Below are 18,076 nucleotides of genomic sequence, written 5' to 3' on the forward strand. Positions count from 1 at the left end.
CCTCACAACCATTTACAGTGAATGATCTCACAGCAAAGATCGTTTGACAACTGCAGACTGCATCTATCCATTCTAATTTTTCAAGCATTTTTCAGAAATAGGAGTCAAAAGAGAAGTGAAACATAAGAGCATTAAAAAAAAAAAAAAATAGATAGTATACATCATCAGCCAGGAAAGAAGACCTCTGCAAACTTGCATTCTGGAAGAAATCTCTTCCAAGCTAGCTGAACAGTAGCAAAATGTTGTGCTAGAAAAGACAGAATGGGCAGAAAACATACAATCTGTGCTTACAGATCAATCTTTTATTGTTTTTAAGGAGCTACAAAGTAAAACCTCCTTTGTTTTCTCTTGTACTGAGAACTCAACTGTATTTATAACATGACTTTTCACCACCACAATAACCCAGAATACTAAATTTTGGTGTTTGGTTTATGTTAGGTTGCTCATTTGTCTACCACATGAACTAGCATTTGTATGTATAAACAACAAACAGATTTGGAACAGTTGCTTCTGCCTGACTGAGGGTTTGTTTGGTTTTTTTTTCCCCCCCCTAGATAGCAGGGAATGAGGAAACAGAGTTTTCATTAAATGTGCATTGAAATTTAAGCAGGAACTTGTGCCATGGGCACGCTGATACAACAGAACAGAATAACTTTGCCTCTACAATCATTAAGTCTTTCATATCAGGTGAAAGTTAGCAAGAGACCACTGACAAGCAAAACCACACTCTTGTAGGACATCCAACAAAAACAAGCAATGATGTGGCTGAGCCTTCTGTTTGAACTCCTACTTTTATCATTCCACTACTTTATGACAAAAGGTGAATAACACTCCAATACTCAGTGTGCTTTCATACAATGAGAGGAAGGGAACACTCTCCTAAATGAATTCCTAAATAAACCCCCCTAAATGTTGGGGGTTTATTTTATTTCTCTAATCACAAGAGCAAATGCAATCCAAAATCACTGTAAATTGAAATACAAGAAGCTAGTAACAGTGGAAATAGGAGTTAAACACACGAATATATTCAAATGTAATTTCTACACACACCCCAACTTTCTTTGCTTTAGCAACCTTAGAAATCAACTAGAGTTCTGAAGCCAGCACTGTGTCACAAGGTTATGGTTTTGAAGATACACACATGCTCTCTACTCTTCATAGTTTCCTACTTCTCCCGAAGTGCTTTCTTAGAGCAATCTTGATTCACACCATTTAGTCCCAAGACACAAGAGGTAGGTGGCATACTAAAATGAATCTCTCACTCCAGTTATTTTAAAAACAGAGCACTGGAGTTAACTTTAACAAAGTATTTTGCATTTAATTAAGATGCTCTGTAGCAAATAAATGTGCAATACAGAAGTCTTAAGCTTTATTTATCAAAGACAGGAAACCTTTACTGGCCACTAAGAACTATCTTCATGACCACAGCATCAATAATTCACAAAAACGCAAGTCAGCTACATTCTATTATATACTCTTTACTGTAACTGGTGTACAAAATCTATCTAGCCAGTCTCTGAGGTACATTTAAATAACCTGAGACAGCAGAGAAAATTCCGTTACTTTCACAGAGAAGCTCAGTCTATAGTATCTTTTGGAGTGAGGAATTCATTATCCTCACCCCCAGCTTCTATCTCATCTCTATCCTGCTGTGGTATTTTTATTTCAGCTGCAGACATTGTACTCTATGTTTTATAATGCTGCAGAGCTAAGACAGATGAGCATACTCACAACATTTAACAACATGACATTAAAACTTCGACAATCCTTTTACTGTTCCAAAAAGCCTGCACTTTCACTTTGGATATCCTACACTCAAAAGCTGAAAAAATGAGGTAAACTACTGCCTAAAATTGTACTCCTATAAGGTTTGTTATGAAGAACAAGAAAGATTTGATGATATCCATGTACCTAAACACAGTATCTTTTAACATAAAGACTTCAGTTAAAACAAGTATGTGTCAACTAACACAGAAACTGATTCCCTAGGAAACGTTAAAAAAACCTGAGCGCAAATATTAACACTGGTTATGCATTCCCACAAGTTTTGTGCTTTCATAGCTGTTTCTTAGATTTCAGTTACTTCCAGACTGGAGAGCCCTGCCTTATTCCCGAGGCTGAAAATTCACAGTGAGCCAATGCATTCTGGCTCACCTCCCAAGCCCATCACATAACCCTCCTCACCACCCTTGGCTCAGCACTGGGAGATTGAGGGTTTACAAGCCTGGAGGAAGCAATCTTGCTGCTCTCCAACAGTTCTCAAAGCATTTTTGTTCAGGAGCACTGCATTATTCTTCTAGTACTCCCATCTGTTTATTGGAGCACCTCTGACATCTCAATCTTGAGCACTGCTCTTACCCTGACTCCTCTTCACATCAAACACTAACTTTCTGATATATTTCCCTTACCCCTACATACCTATAGCACCATGCAATAGTTTCAGGCCATCCTGCCACAGCACTAATTGCCATGAGCTGCACCTATGCAAGACTTAAGCCTCTGACTCACGAGTTGGGATTACTTATCTGAGAAGGAGCGCAGTGGCTTTTGACCCAAGCTGCTGCCTGCTCCACCCATCTCTGACATTTCTACCCTTTCGCCAGGTACAGCTCAGCTGCTCACAAAGCAGGGAATAATTGCTGAAGCGCACAAACCAGAACAGTCAAGACAAAAAGAAATGGCACCAGTTAAGTCTTCTTTAAATATATCAGGCTGTAGTTTCTGAAAATACAGTTATTACTGCATGAGCATATAATGAAACAAGACGAACCCTAAACTGTAACCAAACTGCAAAGCTCACCTAAAATTTAACAATTCTAGGTTTGCACAGCTGATTAGCTATACACACTGTAACTTAATAAAAAAGGTATTCCCAACCTAAGGGTCTTAAAACAAAAGTATATGTGAATTCTGCTGAAGGCAATTGTCTAGATGCTCTAGAAGAATTAAATGGTTTGCTAAGCTGGAATTAATCCTTTGGAGACTAATATTAGGAAGGCTAGATGAAAAAAAATTCAAAGCAGACCACTCAAAAACTTTGATACCTGTAGGTCTTGGCCCTGGAACTACTCAGGTAACTAGTCCCACCACTGATTTAATTCAACTAACTACTTAACTTTTTCTTTTGTGTATGGGGTTTCTGTTTTGTCATTTGTTTCATTTTGTTGGCTTTTTTTCCATTCTTGCCTTCCTTTTGCATTCTCTTCCACCTACTTGTAATTTTATTTACGTTTCAGTCTCTAAGTAAAAGCTATGTCATCTATAGGTTTTACAGAACCTCACGTTTTCAAAGATTAACAGCATTAAATGACTAGTTTTGCTATGATTCTTTGATATAGCTTACAAGCCATTAAACGTGAAATATGTGGCATTGATACAACATTTTCCTGACGTCACTTACAGACAATCATAACTATATCCAGAAAACAAGCTGACAAAAAAGATTCAAGTATTATCCCCATAATGCTAATGGAGGAGAACAAAGAAAAAGTTGAACTGTCTCAACAAACAGCAGGTGCTTGTATCTGAAATCCTATTACAGCAGACAAAGTTAAAGCCATTTTCACACTGTTCTTCAAAGATGGCTGGAAATCCGAATCCAGTCTCTCCCACAGAGCACCAGAGCCAGAGTCCAAGAGGATTACATGGGAGCTGGAATGGATAAGACCTTGCAAGTATGCAAGCAGACAAACTGGATGCATCATTTCTTCCCATCCAGAAGCACTAGTATAGCTCCGGCAGTGATCTGAGTGTCTCCAACAGAAAGGGGATGAGAGGGTAGAAAGGCAGGATGGAGCCCAAGAACAGCAGAGAGGTCCTGATACAAAAGTGATTAGTACCAGTGAACTGGTCTAATATTCCTACAACGAACTGACTGCAGATGAATGCATCTGTCCCCAGTATATGAATATTTTATCAGCCAGCATTATATGAAGATGACTCAGCTGGCAGTAGGATTTCTCTTTCCCTTATATACTTACATTAATATGCTCAAGCACTGTAGAAGAACAAAGTTATTAAATAAGACTGGGCTTCTCTGAAAGGTATGCAGTATCTCAAACACTGAAATGCTCTATGCAGAAGCCAAGTGAAGAAGTGTCATGGCCTGTGTTATCCAGGAGACCACACATCCTGCTTGGATAGTCCTCTTTAATTCTCTGGAAATATTTCATGTTTCTTTGAGTTACTCTAACCATTTCCACAGATTTAAAGAAGAAAGGCACTTCTGATTTAAAAATCAAAACAATAGGCACTTCCTCTGCACTGACATGTCTTGTCAATCATAAATAGGAAGAAAGCCTACTTGGATAAGTGACACTGTAACCTCTATTTTTCTCCCACCCCCAGGTAAGTGGAGAAAACACATACCAATTTTGTAATTGCTCCAAAACACTGAGCTTTATTACAGTGTGGATCTGTACGCACTTAAGCATCTGCTTTCAAAGAAGTGGCAAATTCACAGCCTCAGAGAAACACTACTCTCCTGATGAGTCTCCTGCCTTCTCCAATTATCCATTTTCAGCTAGATTCATTAAATATTCTAACAAATACCAAGAGTGATAACTGCCAAATGGAAGACAGTCATTTCACGAAAGCAATCTATTACTTGAAAAGATTCTTCCAGCATCTTTTCAGAAACAAGAAAACCTCAGTGTTCTTTCTTTCTCTGTGTCATTTTTATATTGGCACCCTGACTTTTAAATCAGACTCATCAATTCCTTTCTTCCTAAGTATCCTCAAGTTCTTCCATTCCTGTCGCTCAAAGATGGGCTGACTTGACGCTACTGGGATTAAAGATCTGTTGCTCCACAAAATCTATACGTTACCAAGCCAATATTTAAACCTGCACTGTTTTACATTTCATTTTCCTCTTGCACATGTTCCTTTAATGAACTTTTAGCACAATGAATGTTCAGGCCCCAGTAACAGTCAATATAAAGCTAAGATGATTAAAAAAATATATAGCAATCACCAGGATTAACAGCACCAGATGTTCTAAAACAGCAGACCACAGATAACTAGTTCAGAGCTTAAAAATCAAATTTCCTAGCCAAAGCCTTTATCATCACAAACCCAAGAGCTAAATCCCTCCTCCCCGTAAATACTACTTAGAATTGTGAACCATAAAATTTAGCACAGAGTCAAAGTTTCTCCTGCACACTTCTATTAGATTGAAGTGCTCATGAAACCTGCCTCGTGCTCTCTAGGAACTTGAAAAGATAGCACAAAAAAGTAATTTATTACAGAAGCAGATATCTGCGTTTAATTATATGCAAAAACATTAAGTATCAGTAAATTTTACCTATTTTAAAGTAACAAATGTTAATCTAAGAAATGGGAACAGTACTTCTGTACATTTAGAAAAGTACTAACTTTCTCATAACTTTCCTAAACTCACATCAGAAAATTCAGTCCTCAAACCAGGTCATAGATACTTGTTCAGCTTATCCAGCTATCTTATCTGGGATCATCCGAGCTTCTATGGAGTTAAAGACATTTTGCCCAGATTGTGCAAATCAAGAGGTTTTAATGATGGTCAAACAGCACGCTTGCATACTTTGTTTTCTGCCAACATACCTAGTTAACAGGGCCAACTGCTTTTTGGTGAAAGATTTCTTGCTAGTCAACTTTTTCCCCTCAAAAAAGGATGCTTACCAATTAACAGTTAGCGACTCCACAAGAAGCTGAAGTACCTAGCAGTGGATCAAGGACAACTGTTAATGCAATCACTTAAGTGCATTATTTCAGCTGATGCTAAAGGTAGAAACTGACCTGCAGATGCATCTCAGAAAATTAAAAATCAAAAATAAAAGGGAAAAGAGAAGCAGCTTCCTGATGTTATTCAGCGTCCTATTTGCCTCTATCTGTGATGCAGTCCTTGCAAAGCAAGCAGGCTCCCTACTTGATTGCAGTATCACCACAGAACAACTGGTTATGCAGGAAAAAAATGTTAGCAATTCCAGTACGTGCCACACCGGCACTTAACTGCCTACCAATAAACCAGCATAGCATAAAGCAGTCTTGTACTGTTGGAGTTTCTATTTTTGAAAGAACAGATAACAGTGCAGTGCTTGGAAAAGTGTATTAATGTCTACATTATGGCCAAATGCCAATTTGGATAGTAACGTTTTGGCTACGTAGGTTTTCTGCAGTTCACCATTTCATGATACATGCGCTTTTAGTTATAAGCTACTGCTGTTTCCTCCCCCAACACACATTTTTCATATTTAGCTCTGCACACAGTTACATTTTACAAATGAATAGTGTTTCCTTTTCTCCTAGTACCACAAAGCTTCCAAGACAGAGGTAAAACAGAAATATTTAATGAGAATTTTTAAAAATATTTAAAGAGAAAGTCTGATCAGTTCTATAGTGAAGAGCAGGAAAGAACATAGTTCACATTAGACTATTGCCCAGAAGCAGTGGGAATAGTGGAAGGAAGAACAACAGAGTAACAAATGACAAACAATGCTTGCTAAATTGAGTTCCTCCTCTCCCCCTTAAAATCCCAGTAATAAAATTAGCTAAGTTTAAGCTAACATTGCTCCCTTTATTCCAAATTAACACTCACTTCATAATAAAAAAGAAAAATAGAAAATTGCTGTGAATGTCCAACCAAAGAGACTAATAATCTTTGGTTCAGTTTCTCCTGCTGCTGAAATGCAACAAGTTTAGAACTACATCCGGGTAAGAAACATCCAAGATCCTTAGGTTTAATGTTCCTCATTATGAACATTACTAAAGTGGATTTTTGGATGGAAGAGGTAATTTCCCGAAATAATTGGAAGGTGACAGATCTTATTTATATCAATAGTCTGTTCAATGCTCTATGCAAAATGGTCTACAGATCTTAGATGTGCTTTGACAGAAGGGCATCCAATTTGGAAGGGTGGTATATTTGGCACCAGCTTGCTTAGTCTCAGTAGAATAGAACTCAATAAACCAAGGAGACTTTACAACCCTCACCCTCTACAAAACTGGGTGAACATTGAGGATTTATTTTTTACGTCAAGAATTCAGATCCAAGTTATATTCAAGTACATTGTCATCTTCGTTCTTTGTTAAATCAAACACAAATTACAATAATTTCTTTTTTTAAAAGACAACTATATTTGTGCCTGTATTCCTTCACAGATAGTAGTTTCTGCATTATCAGATTGATTTTTAGTACAAATTTCAAAAACAGGATAAAGAACTAATCGTACTGGTTTCATGCACAGGGGGCTTTAGAAGTGAACATCACATTACATGAATAATTAGCAAGAGCTCAGGGGAGAGGGCAGAGGGTTTCTGTATCAGAGAAACAGAAGTTTGTAAGCTGGCAGAGATTCAGCAAAAGTCAAAACCTTTTAGGCATACTGGTCAGGTTTAAGGTTAAAACACCACTTAGTATCTTAAACCACTGTACTGACTCCTGAAAGGGTGCTTCTTGCATCAGAAAGAAATGCCTGCAATGTATGCTACCTCACACTGTAATTATTAACCAGTCTGAGGCAAAGGTTACATGTTCATAAACTGGTATGCATAAAAATGGCAAAACTGCAGCTGAAACACTACCACCTCTTTCTACAACTGGTACTTTTACAGTTGGTTAAACTTGGTAAGATGCTCATACCCAGACTGAAACACTAACTTTTTCTGTAGTATTATTAAGACACATTAAAACCCACGCTTTACTAGAAAAATAGACAAGCTTTTTACATTAGGGAACAACAAAAAATATTATGAAGAAAATGTGTAATACAACTTAATATGCAAATTGAGGTACATTCCAGTCTTAGGAGAAGGAGGAGACTGACTGGCTCTTGACCAGCTGCCTCAAGGTAAGAATTGTCCAGGGAACACTTCCAAAATAAATATTATACCAAATTAGCTACTTCATTTTAAAAAACCCAAAAGAACACATCAAAACATACACACACTTTTGTGAGAAATGAAGCTGTAGAGAACAAATAGCATGCTGGAGAAGACTTTTGTAAATTTGCCCCGGAGAACATGCTTCAAAACCAAGACCATTTTCTTGAAAGATGCCACTTTCCCCAGGCTGTCACATAGCCGACATCCTACTTAAATAAATTCATCAGATGTTGGGGAAGACTATACACAGATGGGACAAAGATTAAGAGCTGTACAAACCAGTCCAATGCTTAAGGCGACAAGTTAACTACTCAAAATTTCCTTTAAAGTGTAGATAGTTCCATATACTATTTTGGTTGCAAAATGCTTAACAGAAGCCTACACCCGTATTACTGTTGGCTTCTCTTTTATTTTGCATATTATTAAGGCTTGCAATTTATTGTACAGTGTAATAGTTAAGACAAAGTGTCTTGTTTAATTTATTATACATAGTCATTAAGATTCATGAGAATCTTAAGATTAATGATAAAATAATCTGAACCTTATCTCAGTTTATCTGTACACTGGAAAAAATATATAGCTGGCTTTGCTTCTTTGCTGATATTGAACACCATTTTTCAAGTTCTATGAGAACATCCAAAGCAAAGCTAACTAAAAGTCAGCAGAGAGGAGGAATGTCCAGAAAGATCCTATAATCTGAGCAAAAGCCTTTCTAAACAACCTCATTAAAAGAGAAACATTTCAAGCCATACTATTTAAAGGGTGCTTTCCTGAGAAACATGTTGAAGTTGGCCTCAGAATTTTCAGACTTGTTGGATCCCATTATCCATTACTCCATAGTTGTTCATTTGCTGCACACAAAAAGAAATGGCCATGCCAGGTCACAAAGTTAAATTTAAGATCCCAGTACGTTAGATCAGTTAAGAAATTTGGCAGCGTCCTGTAAAAAAAAAAAAAAAAAAAAAAAAAATCTTTGCACTACTAGCTGACACTGCATGCCTTGAGAGGGGTTATTTACCAGACACTGATGTATGCAGCTTGTTTCAGCAGCATGCCTTGGCTGATAAACAAGGCTCACAAGAGTCAAAGTACTTAAAGTAACATTTCTGTATGTAAGCAGGATTTTTTAATCAGGCATGGTAGCACAAATATTCCTAAAAGCATAACCAAAACTGTCTAAAGCAACAATAAATTTCAAATTAACAGTTAAAAAAAGCATTTTCAACTTGAAAGATATATCTAGAAAGAATTTCAAAAGACTGTACCAATAAATAATATTACTGTCAGGAAAGCATATATGAAGTTTTTCTAACAAATTCGCAATACAAAAAAACCAGAGGCAATACTTTGAGATTACCTCTAATTTAAATTTTTCCCTCTGGACTTTGAGGCAAGTGTACTAACTTAAAACCTCATCTTCCACATCAACATCATTTTTCATTTGTGAACCCACATGGAATTCCCCTTTTTGAAAGTTGAGATCTTACAGATTTATTTCATGATTGTAGGGATTTTCCCAAAGACATGCATGTGCTCATCAGGAGACATGAAACCAAGGGTGGGAAGATGGGTGGGCACTGAGCCAGACCCTACTGTTCAGCACAATTTTGTGCCTTTGTATTATTTGCTCTCATGGTCAGCAAATCCAACCACAATGTTTAACGCCAATAGGAGAAGCTTTGTTGTGTAAAGCTAACATAGTGGTTAAAAAATATAGAAAAAAGATATGGATATAGATAATGCCAGTATAACACTGTCATTATACAACTGGCCTATGTTTGCGCCTTTCTATGATTGTCTGCGGGCAGCACAGCTTAATGTGCAAACATGCAACAATAATCCATTTTTCTCAAATTAGCCTTTGGAATAAAGAATGCAAAGATGTTCCTCAGTCCTTAAGCTGACACTATGCACTATTCACCCCATTCTACATTTTCAGCCTTCTACTGAAAGCACCTTTATTCCTCTGTCTTCATACAGAGTTTCCTGGGTTTCCAATCACACACTTCCATTGCTCACAAAACCTGACACATAAAAACCCCACGCCAAGAAAACACTGAGTTAGAAAGCAGGAATGAAATTCAGCTTCATCATCAGATGTCAGGCTGAGTGTGCAAAACCAGTGTAAGTCATTCATCTAAAAGCTGGAAAGCAAGACAGTCAAGACGAAGTAGTAGCGAACAGGTCATTGAAACTGCTTATTCAATTCACAACTACTAGTCTCCAGCGATCTCAGTTATCCGCTATCCACCGACTCTAGTAGGTGCAAGAGGTTTGTCCACCTATTGTATTTTAGCCCATACAAACCCAAGTTTTTAGAGTTGGACAAAAAACAATCCTTAATTATTCCATTATCAGATCAATATAAACAGTCAATGTATACTCAAATCAACATGAAGAGACATTTAAGAGCCACCAGCATTCAAAAATTGTAAAGATGTGCCTTTCCTAGATTCAAGAAAACACAAGGAACCCCTCATCTTGCACACAAGTAAGTGCCTTCAATTCCTCTCAAGTGCAGTGGCAACTGAAACTACCTCCTAATGAACAGGGAAAGACTTCTGCCCTTTTTAGGGGCTAATTGGCTAAAGCAAGCCTGTATGTGCACAAGCATGTTAGGTACAACACATTCGCAGCTTATTTTATGACTCATTTCAACTGCTTCCAATGCAGCCTTGTAATCAATTAATATTTGTGAGGGAAGGCAGAAGGGAGTGTTAGTTATTCATTAAATTTATTACTGGCTTTAGGGAAAAAAAAATGGCTATGTTATTTGTTCATTTAATTTATTAGTGCTACATAATTTTGAGACTGTTGGCTTTAAAGCCAACAGAGAATGCACCTGAGGAACTAATTTCCCGGTATTTTGCTTAAAAGCGTTTTGGGGGCAGGGTTTAAAAGTTACTATAATCACATTGCCCTCTCCACCAGGCAAATGTCATATTAAAACAAAACATGAAATTCAGACATATGCTACAGAAGTTAGGCTCCAAACAGCTAATTGCTTGGCACTGCCGTTGTACTAGTCTATCTCCATGTGAGGAAGCATCATAGGACCAAAAAAACCCCAGAAAACAGAAAAGAACCTGTTTTCTTCATTCAATATGGAAATACAAATATCCATTTGCTCAAGAAGCGTCAGTTTTCCCCACAAAACCGGCTGCTGGCAGATAACCCACTTTCATAGCCTGAAATATTCTCCACCTATACCCACAGGTATCTACAGTCCTGGATAGCACTGCTAATTGGTTTTTTTTTCCTTCGTTCTTTTTACTTATGTTCACAAGTAATGAGCTAGTGTAAACTTAGCCCAGCACTTAGAAACACTCCAAAATAGCAGAGTAACAAAGGATAAAGGTTGAATTTTGGAGGGATTTTTTGTTTTTGAGGTTGCAATGGACTGGTGATTGACCCTGGCTTCAGAGCAAAACCACTGAGGTTTACACGGTTCAGCTCATACTCCACTGTTAAGAACAAATTGAACAAATTTAAGTGCTACCAGCAACATGCACGGGTCGAACAGCCACTGCGTAACAACCATCAGCTCAGTCTCAAAAGGTGACACACTTCTCTATCCAGAGTGAGAAAGGGAAAAATCTTCCTTTCTCTTTCTCGTACACTTCACGCAATTTAGCGCTAAAAAGCAGACAGAAACCTTTAGTTACTTCAGCACGTAGGATTTAACACCATGTTCCTCTAGAAACCTTTATGTTCAATGCTTGACGATGTTGAGAACCAGGTCCTACAACCTTTGTACGGCAGGGTAAACCAACATCTCCAGTTCAGGCAGCTGAATTTCAGGACTACCTACACTCAGGATAACAAGTATCGTTAGCCAAAGGCTCTTTGGCAGCTTATTTTTCTTCCCAAACAACACTAGTTGCAAAACATTCTTGACAGTGAAAAATCTTTTTTTTTTTTTAAACAAGCTTTGATCTTGCAGTCCTGACAGAAATAGGGAAATATTTAACAAAACTACTTTTACTTCAGTGACTAAACTATGTAATACGACACCAAAGCTCAGTAAACATTATGAATAACTTTGAACATCAGAGCACCTGTTTTAAACAGTTGTTGGTATTCGTCCCTGGGACGCTCATCATCTGAATTAATCTCTGCTCACTGCATAGACAACAACAGGAGACTATTCTGTATGTTTCTATTTTTGAGCAAAGTTGTATGCAGTTTTTCTTGAAGTACTGACTATGGCAGGTAGAATAAGTTGCGTTTTAGAGAATAGTCTCTCTAAACAATCATTTGCAGACATCGTATCAACATTATTAAAAAACTGGAAGTGGGAAATACCCTATCAAAGTCAGTGACAGAAGAATCTACCAGGTGATGCACCATGAACAAGGGGAACCCTATTACTCCTGGACAATTTATCGTGCCTCTGCTAAGCACTGCCTTTGGCCATGTCAGGAATTTAGTTGGTAACTTTTTATCAAAACCTCTAAGTATTCAATCTAAAGAACTCAGGTTAGATCATTCACAGAAACACAATGCTAGTGAAAGCAGATTCTGTTGAATCTTAAAAGAAAATTAAAGTAGAAATTAACTATTTTGACAAGTCAAGGTAAAAAAACCTGAAGCTATTATTCACCTAGAAAGCTGCAACCACTTCAGCAAATCAGAATGGAGACGAACTAAATTAACACAACCTCAGAAGATTAGTTATCGCTCTAGTCTAATCCAATTAAGTGCGTTTCCTAATTTTACTCAAATGAAAACTGCAACACTTTCCCACCAACTCCTGCAAAGGAAACAGCAGTAAGAGGAGACTGATAATCAGCACCACAAATAATAAAATTCCCATATAATAAAAGGTTTGTGTTTTTTTTTAACATTAAATTTGGGGAAAAAGTTTAAAAAACTATGTAAACATTCTAAACTATCTGCTATCCATTGATCAAAAGCCCTTGCATTGTACTATATTATTTCACAATTCAATTCCTTTCATCGTGCCATATTGACCAAGAAGCATAATGAAAAACGGAAGTGAACCAATGCTCTCCTATGGACTGAAAGACAAACTCAAATGTACACGTTTTCAGAATGAAGGATTTAAACATTACAATAACATATCGTTTATCAAAAGCTTTAAACAGAAACAAAAGATACTAGTTTATGTTATGCACTGTGAAAAAACATCAAGCTGTATTTTGTTAAATGCAACAAGCCCAGGTCTTTTAAGCTATTTATTAACTCCATTTTCTTCACCTCCTTTCAATATCCAAAAGATGGACTAACAGGTTCTCCTCTTTGATACTCTACTACAGAAGCAGAGAGACTGGAGAAGTGGTGCCTTTTTTAATTTGACTGGGATTTTAAAACATTTCACAAATCTCCAAATTTTTAAAGAACATACAAATTGATTTTAATATAAATAGCATGCAATCAACAAAGCAGTCATGGTTTTGTGCTTAAGCACTGTACCCAAACCCTAAGTGTGTATCCTGTTTTTAAGTACTGTACATTGTCTTAACGTAAAAGTGTTAGAAAGTTCAACCTTCCCATGCGAAATTCAGGAAAGGGGGGAGGAGGACGACAATCAAGTCATTCTGTGCAGATGTTGTACTAAGTTAATCAGATATTACGATAAGAGTTAATCATATCTGAATAAAAAGCAGCAACTTAAAACCACATGGACCATTGAGAGAAGATAAGAGTCCAATACAGCTTCTCCTCAATCTGGTTCCGGTTTTGGAACAGAACAGAAACAGACCAACTTGCCTAAAATAAAACACTCACAAAAAATGTCATCTGAAGCAATGAAACAGAAGATTCTTTGAGAAACATTTAGATATCAGATAGAAATTTGCTAATCAAGTGGAAATAAATATATATAAAAGCCCAAATTAATTACTGATTAATACTTGATATTGAAACTAGAGCAACCAATGCTACAGTTAGACCTCTGAAGGAACATCTATAAAAACTCATTTCAAGGGAATAAAATTATATGTCAACATCTTTACCTGGGCTGAAAGACAGTTAGCATTCAAACTTAATAGTTAGGAAAATGATCACTTAAGAGTACACTTTATTTATCAGGAGAGATACTCATTTAATTAGAATTAAGGAAAATAAGTTACTCTTTACAAAGACTAAAAGAATGGAGAATAGTTGACACTGATTCTCCAAAGACAGGCTGATAATTGAAACAGAACAAAAAAACTTGATTTTATTTTTCATCCACTGTTTTACAAGATAGTTTTATAATCATTTGTTATGTAAGGTTTGATACCTAAATGTGTATGTGATAGCAAGATCCTAATTTCAGTACCCTGAAAAAACCAGTCAAAATTTGCAGCCACGTTTGCAACCAGTCAGCTCACCATCATTTCTAAAATTTGGCAGCAATCTGTTTTGTCCAAGTGTAGGGTTAATTCCCACCTTATTCAGGGCAACTCTCAATATACACTGATAAATTAATATTTGCTAAGCATCAGTAGCACTTCACAGGCACAATTTAAAAAAAAAAAAAAAAAAAAAGAAAGAATCTCAGACTTCCAACATTTTAATGATTCCTTTCTGCTGCCAGGTGGAACGTCTGGTGGATTCAGAAGAGCAACAGCTTCCCACAGAACTTAGCACAGATGACTAAATGCTTTCGATGGCATAGTGAACCTCTCCTATTTTAAGACTTCACTTTTAACTTCGCATTACAGTTCACTACCATATGACTACAGGCCAAATGTTAGGAATTTGCACTAAGAATGAAAGCATACACAAACTCTTGGAAGCTACCAATGAACTGCTGCAGCAGAAATGGTATAATATGACATTTTACCTCAAGAGGCAGACCTGTATTTTTACAGCAGAATATTTCACTTAATTGTGAGCCACTTGGACTTATTAAAGAGGGCTACGAAACAATCAGTCTCGTAAAGTTCACACTACTCAGAGAATTCATCAGCAGAAAAACTATTGTTTCAGCTCATACCTGCTATGAGGACAGTCATCTGTTAATAGACAGAACTGATTAATTTTTTTTTAAGCTTACGTTTTACAGTAACCAATTTCTTTACTGGGCACCTAAAATACTGTAATATTTCCTTTGGCTCCTGAAAATCTAACCAATGATAACACAACTACTCTAACAGTACTCTCAAGGTAGCACTAAGATGTGGGACTTACAAACATGGCAAAGTAAGAGTTGGCAAATTTCAACCCCTCAATTTGAGGAGGAAGGCAGAACCTAGATCTTGTATAAACTACAGAAAGGACTCCAATATAAAACTATAAACTTCCTCCAGTCACACTTTAATAGAAGGAGCCCAATCCTCTCAGAGCAAGCTGGGCATGTGTTGGCATCGTCTACTGGGTCAGGCTTCTCAAAAGACTTAAGTGAAGGAACCCCTTGTTTCTGGATCTACGTAGATCTTAAACACATACTAAAAGCCTGTCAAGACAGGAGCACTTCCAGTCAGATGTGAGAGCACTTTTTTCATGAAAGCGTTCTAAAGCTCTGAAAAATATCATCAACTAAACATTAAGTGAAACAGAGAGAAAACACAGCAACTGAAGGACAAACATTAACTAGGCTTGGTTTAGACATAACACTTTTCCTCCCTTAAGCCTTATTTACATCATCCATATGCATAATAGTGGCATTTAATAATTTATTCTGCATACAGCATATCAAAATTATTTCTTTACATAAAACCGTATTATTTATATTCAAGCAAAACTTCTATTTTTTTAATTTTTTTTTTTTTTTTGAGAGTCCTGGAAAATGAACCCAGAATCTGGTTTGCTCACCAAACAGATAGAACACATGCTACAAAAGGGTAACTTCCCCCTACACCTTTCTCCCCCATGTTCTTAACTTGACTTGGGCAGACCAATGTCAAAAGCCGTCTGGACTCCATGACTGACCAATCCCTGGATCCTCGAAAAGCCAATTATCTAAATTAGTAACAACTCCTGTCACTATTTTTGAAGCTGGCACGCATCCCTAAAATAGACATTAAATACTCATTTCACGTAAGCCAAGTTCATCTACACAACCCCAGAGCCAGGAACAGAAAACGTTAATCATTCTTTTCTCTTGCCCTACTGCAACAATTTAAGCTTTTTAAAGTTCTCTCTTTCAGGATATGTTCTGCGAGGTCCTACTTTAAGAACCACTTATGCAACAGCAAAAGGAGCTCGCGGTTCTGTGGACAGAAGAAGCAACAGAGGCCCAGGGATGGCAATCAGTCGTAGCAAGGAGCCAGAGGCAGCAGCTCTGCTCAGGATTTCCTAGAAGCCAAGGGCTCCCTGTTCCTACTGGCTGTGCCGCCTTGCCGGAGCCTTCTCATTGCTGCTCCGTCCCTTTGGATGTCACGTACTTCGGCATCTCCTCCTGGCAGAATCCCCAGCTCTGCTTCTGCCCATCAACACTTTTTCCTTCCATCCCACTACCCTACCCAATTTGATAACAGTTGTTTGGTTGCCAAAAGAGAAAGACGCCTATGTCGCAGGAGCTTGCATCAAACCCCTGATGCATCACAGAACACCAGCAGTCTCTTGGTAAGCACTAGCCTAGGCTACTGCCAAATTCAGTCAAAGCTTTGGCTCACCTGGCTTACCTCTAAGCATACACCATGGTGGGCAAATCTCGAACGAAAGGTTTTTTGCACCCTGCAAGCTCCAACTGCAGTCAGTGCAGTATCTCCTGCTCAAGATGGAGATTTTCAATGGTGAAGCAATGGCTAACATATAATACAGCTGAATAAACCCCTAAATCTAGAAAAAGCCCAAGGATGAAGGTTTGTGCATCCTTTCAACAAATGAAGGCATCCACCAAATCGCATTGTAGCTGTTGACGGAACATCTGGTGAGGCCATCGAAATAACTCAAACCATCTACAAACCCTTCCCCTCCACCTCTCAGCAGGTTAATTGTGCAGACACCGGACTTATTAGGATTAAACGGAAATACAGAAATACCTTGTCCCCAATATCCATTTACCTTGTCCTGAGGGCCTGCCAGGCTGCATCAATGTCTGCGTACAGGTTTTTCTCAGAGGGCTTGCCGGTGCTCACCCCGTAGCCAGAGTAGTCATAAGAGAAGACGTTGCAGTTGATGCGGGAGCCAAGGCCAATATAGAAGCTGCACATCTGGCCCAGGTCCACAGCATTACCATGTGAGAAGAGCAGCGTGTACCGGCCGGTGGGCGCACAACGTACGAACATGCAGCCCAGCCTGTTATCTCGAGCCGTGCGGGAGAAGAACACTTCCACGGCATCCAGTTCCCGCTGCGAATACTGCCAGTCCGCCCGCTCGCTCAAGTGCAGGCTGCAGGTGCCTGATCCCGTCGGGGTCCCTGCCCCGGCTGCCGCCCCAGCCTCCTGCTGCTGCTCGGGCTGCAGCACGGTGTAGGTGGGCTCCGGGGGCAGGAAGGCCAGCTTGGCAGCGATGCGGCTGGGGCAAGGCGGGCAGCAGAACAGCCAGCAGAGCTCGCCCAGAGAGAAACCGTTCATTCTGGGGCCTTGTTCTGGCATCAGAGACACCGGAGAAAAACTAACCTATACCGGAAAGAAGTCAAACCGAACCGACCCAGAGCCCTCCTCCAACGCAACCTGGGCACCTTTCTGCAAGGCTACCAGCTGCCCTCCCAAAATGCAAACAATGACAACCTTGGAGGAACTACAGTTCAGCAAAAATAGTGCAGCTCTTCAAAGCCTGAAAACGTGCTTATAAAAAAAAACCACCAACCCCATAGAATATAAATGAAGTACAACCAGCCCTTAAAAATCCCACAACTAATGCTACAGTAAATGCAACTCTCTAACCACCACCCTAGATCCCCTCAAAGAAAATAAATCACACGTACATGTATGCATTTATAAAATGAACTCCCAGATCCTACGGCTCAGTGCGGCGCTCCAGAACTAGAAGCGGACGCCCCCCGCGCCGCAGCCGGCCCCCCAGCAGCGAACATGCAGCCACACCAGGCAAGGGCCCTTCCCCCCTCACAGCACCACACGCGGCCCCCGCCGCCCGCCCGGCTCCACCCCGCTACCGGCCCCAGCCCCCAGGGACGCCCGGCCCCGCGGCCCCCGCCAGGCAGCACGGGGTGCCCCCTCAGCGCGACCGGCCCCGGCCCGGCCCAGGCAGCGTCCGAGCGGCGGCGGCGGGAAGAGGAGGAGGAGGAGGAGGAGGGTCCGTCGGGCAGGGGAAGGGGAAGGCAAGGTCGAGGCTCAGCCGCGCGTCGCCGCGGGCAGGGCCA

General features: G+C 39.2%; 1 protein-coding gene across 1 annotated transcript in view; it reads right to left on the bottom strand.

The window, feature by feature from the left end:
• Positions 1-17,728, bottom strand: part of ABHD17C (abhydrolase domain containing 17C, depalmitoylase) — a 30,317-nt gene extending 12,589 nt beyond the window's left edge. The window contains exon 1 of the mRNA XM_050903231.1: positions 16,816-17,728. Within this exon, the coding sequence (XP_050759188.1) occupies positions 16,816-17,348 (533 nt within the window). The 5' untranslated portion in view covers positions 17,349-17,728. The remainder of the gene's footprint in view (positions 1-16,815) is intronic.
• Positions 17,729-18,076: the final 348 nt, after the last annotated feature.

This window comes from Gymnogyps californianus, chromosome 11 (genome assembly GCF_018139145.2).
Source record: "Gymnogyps californianus isolate 813 chromosome 11, ASM1813914v2, whole genome shotgun sequence".
NCBI classification, from domain to species: domain Eukaryota; kingdom Metazoa; phylum Chordata; class Aves; order Accipitriformes; family Cathartidae; genus Gymnogyps; species Gymnogyps californianus.